The 1,210-nt window shown below is 45.6% G+C and overlaps 1 protein-coding gene across 1 annotated transcript; it reads right to left on the bottom strand.

Annotated features, from left to right (window-relative positions):
• Window positions 1–232: 232 nt before the first annotated feature.
• Window positions 233–796, bottom strand: LOC311169290 (keratin-associated protein 13-1-like; the record flags this gene model as incomplete). Its single annotated transcript, XM_084231110.1, has 1 exon — window positions 233–796. One exon carries the CDS (start codon window positions 794–796, stop codon window positions 233–235), a length of 564 nt encoding a protein of 187 aa, XP_084087236.1.
• Window positions 797–1,210: the final 414 nt, after the last annotated feature.

Here is a 1,210-nt window from a genome sequence, read left to right as displayed (position 1 = left end):
TCATTTTCCCGTGATCGTCAATGAAATTCCAATAGCATACACTATGTCAATACTACAGATATTGAAACTTAACTTTGGGTTACACATTTATTTCAGAGTCTTCTAAAAGTTGTTAATCAAGAAATAGATGATTTAAGAGTAAAGGAAGTAATTTGTGGGAATGACAAAGGTGGCTGTGCCAATAGAGACTGAACCATAACAGCCAAAGCAATCTGGAATCTTAGCAAGTTGACTAGTAGAAGCTGGATCCACAGGTGGGCTTGTACCACGATGACTGGCAGCTTCTGGAGGCAAAGTAGCTTGGATAGTAGAAGCCAGACCCATAGCTCAGGGAAGGAAAGCCACAATCCCCATAACCCAGGGATCTGAAGCCATAGGATCCAAAGAATGGAGAGTAAAAACTTCTGGGTCCACAGCCCAGGGAATAATAGCTTCTGGGTGCACAGCCCAGGGAGTAATAGCTTCTGGGTGCACAGCGCAGGGAGCAGCTGCTGTTGGACCTGCAGCCCAGAGACCTGGTGTAAGTGGTCTGGCAGGGACTGCAGGGCACGGAGATCCTGGGGCGGGAGCAGGACGTCACGCAGGGGCTGGACACCACGCAGGAGGTCTGGCAGCTGGAGGGCTCACAGCAGGTCTCCTGGCAGCCAGTGGAGATCTGGTAGGTGCTGGGAGAGCAGAGGTCAGTGGTGTAGACCAGGTTGCTGGGGTAGGAAGAGCGACAGGAGGAGACTGGGTAGCTCACGTAGCCTCCGCAGGAGCGGGAGGAGAAGTTTCCAGAGCAGCAGTTGTAGGGCATGTTGACAGGAAATGTGAGTTCAGTTGAATACAGAGAGAAGATTCTGAGGTTTATGTCAACCTCCTGGACTGTGGCACTTATATACTGCTAGAAACAGGTGTTGAAATCTACTAGAGCATCATTCCTTCATTTGGATTCATTCATTTGCATATTATTAGCTTAATTATCTTTTTTTAATTGCATAGTTTCCTACATATTGTATTTATGGGTGCTATATTTTTTGTTGTAACACAAAGCCAATGAAGTTCTCTTATGTCAGAATTGTTATGACAGCTTTGCATTAATGAATGTCCCATCATCCCCTGGAACGCCCTTATTTTTCTCCTGGTATTCACTGTATGTATATATCTGATTCTGGCTTTTCAGAGGTATCACTTCCTTTTAAGGGTAGATACTGAAATAACATCACTTTTA

Source organism: Talpa europaea (assembly GCF_964194135.1).
Source record: "Talpa europaea genome assembly, chromosome: 4".
Taxonomy (NCBI): domain Eukaryota; kingdom Metazoa; phylum Chordata; class Mammalia; order Eulipotyphla; family Talpidae; genus Talpa; species Talpa europaea.
The sequence above is the reverse complement of the archived record's forward strand: the minus strand, read 5'-3'. Positions and strand labels throughout refer to the sequence as shown.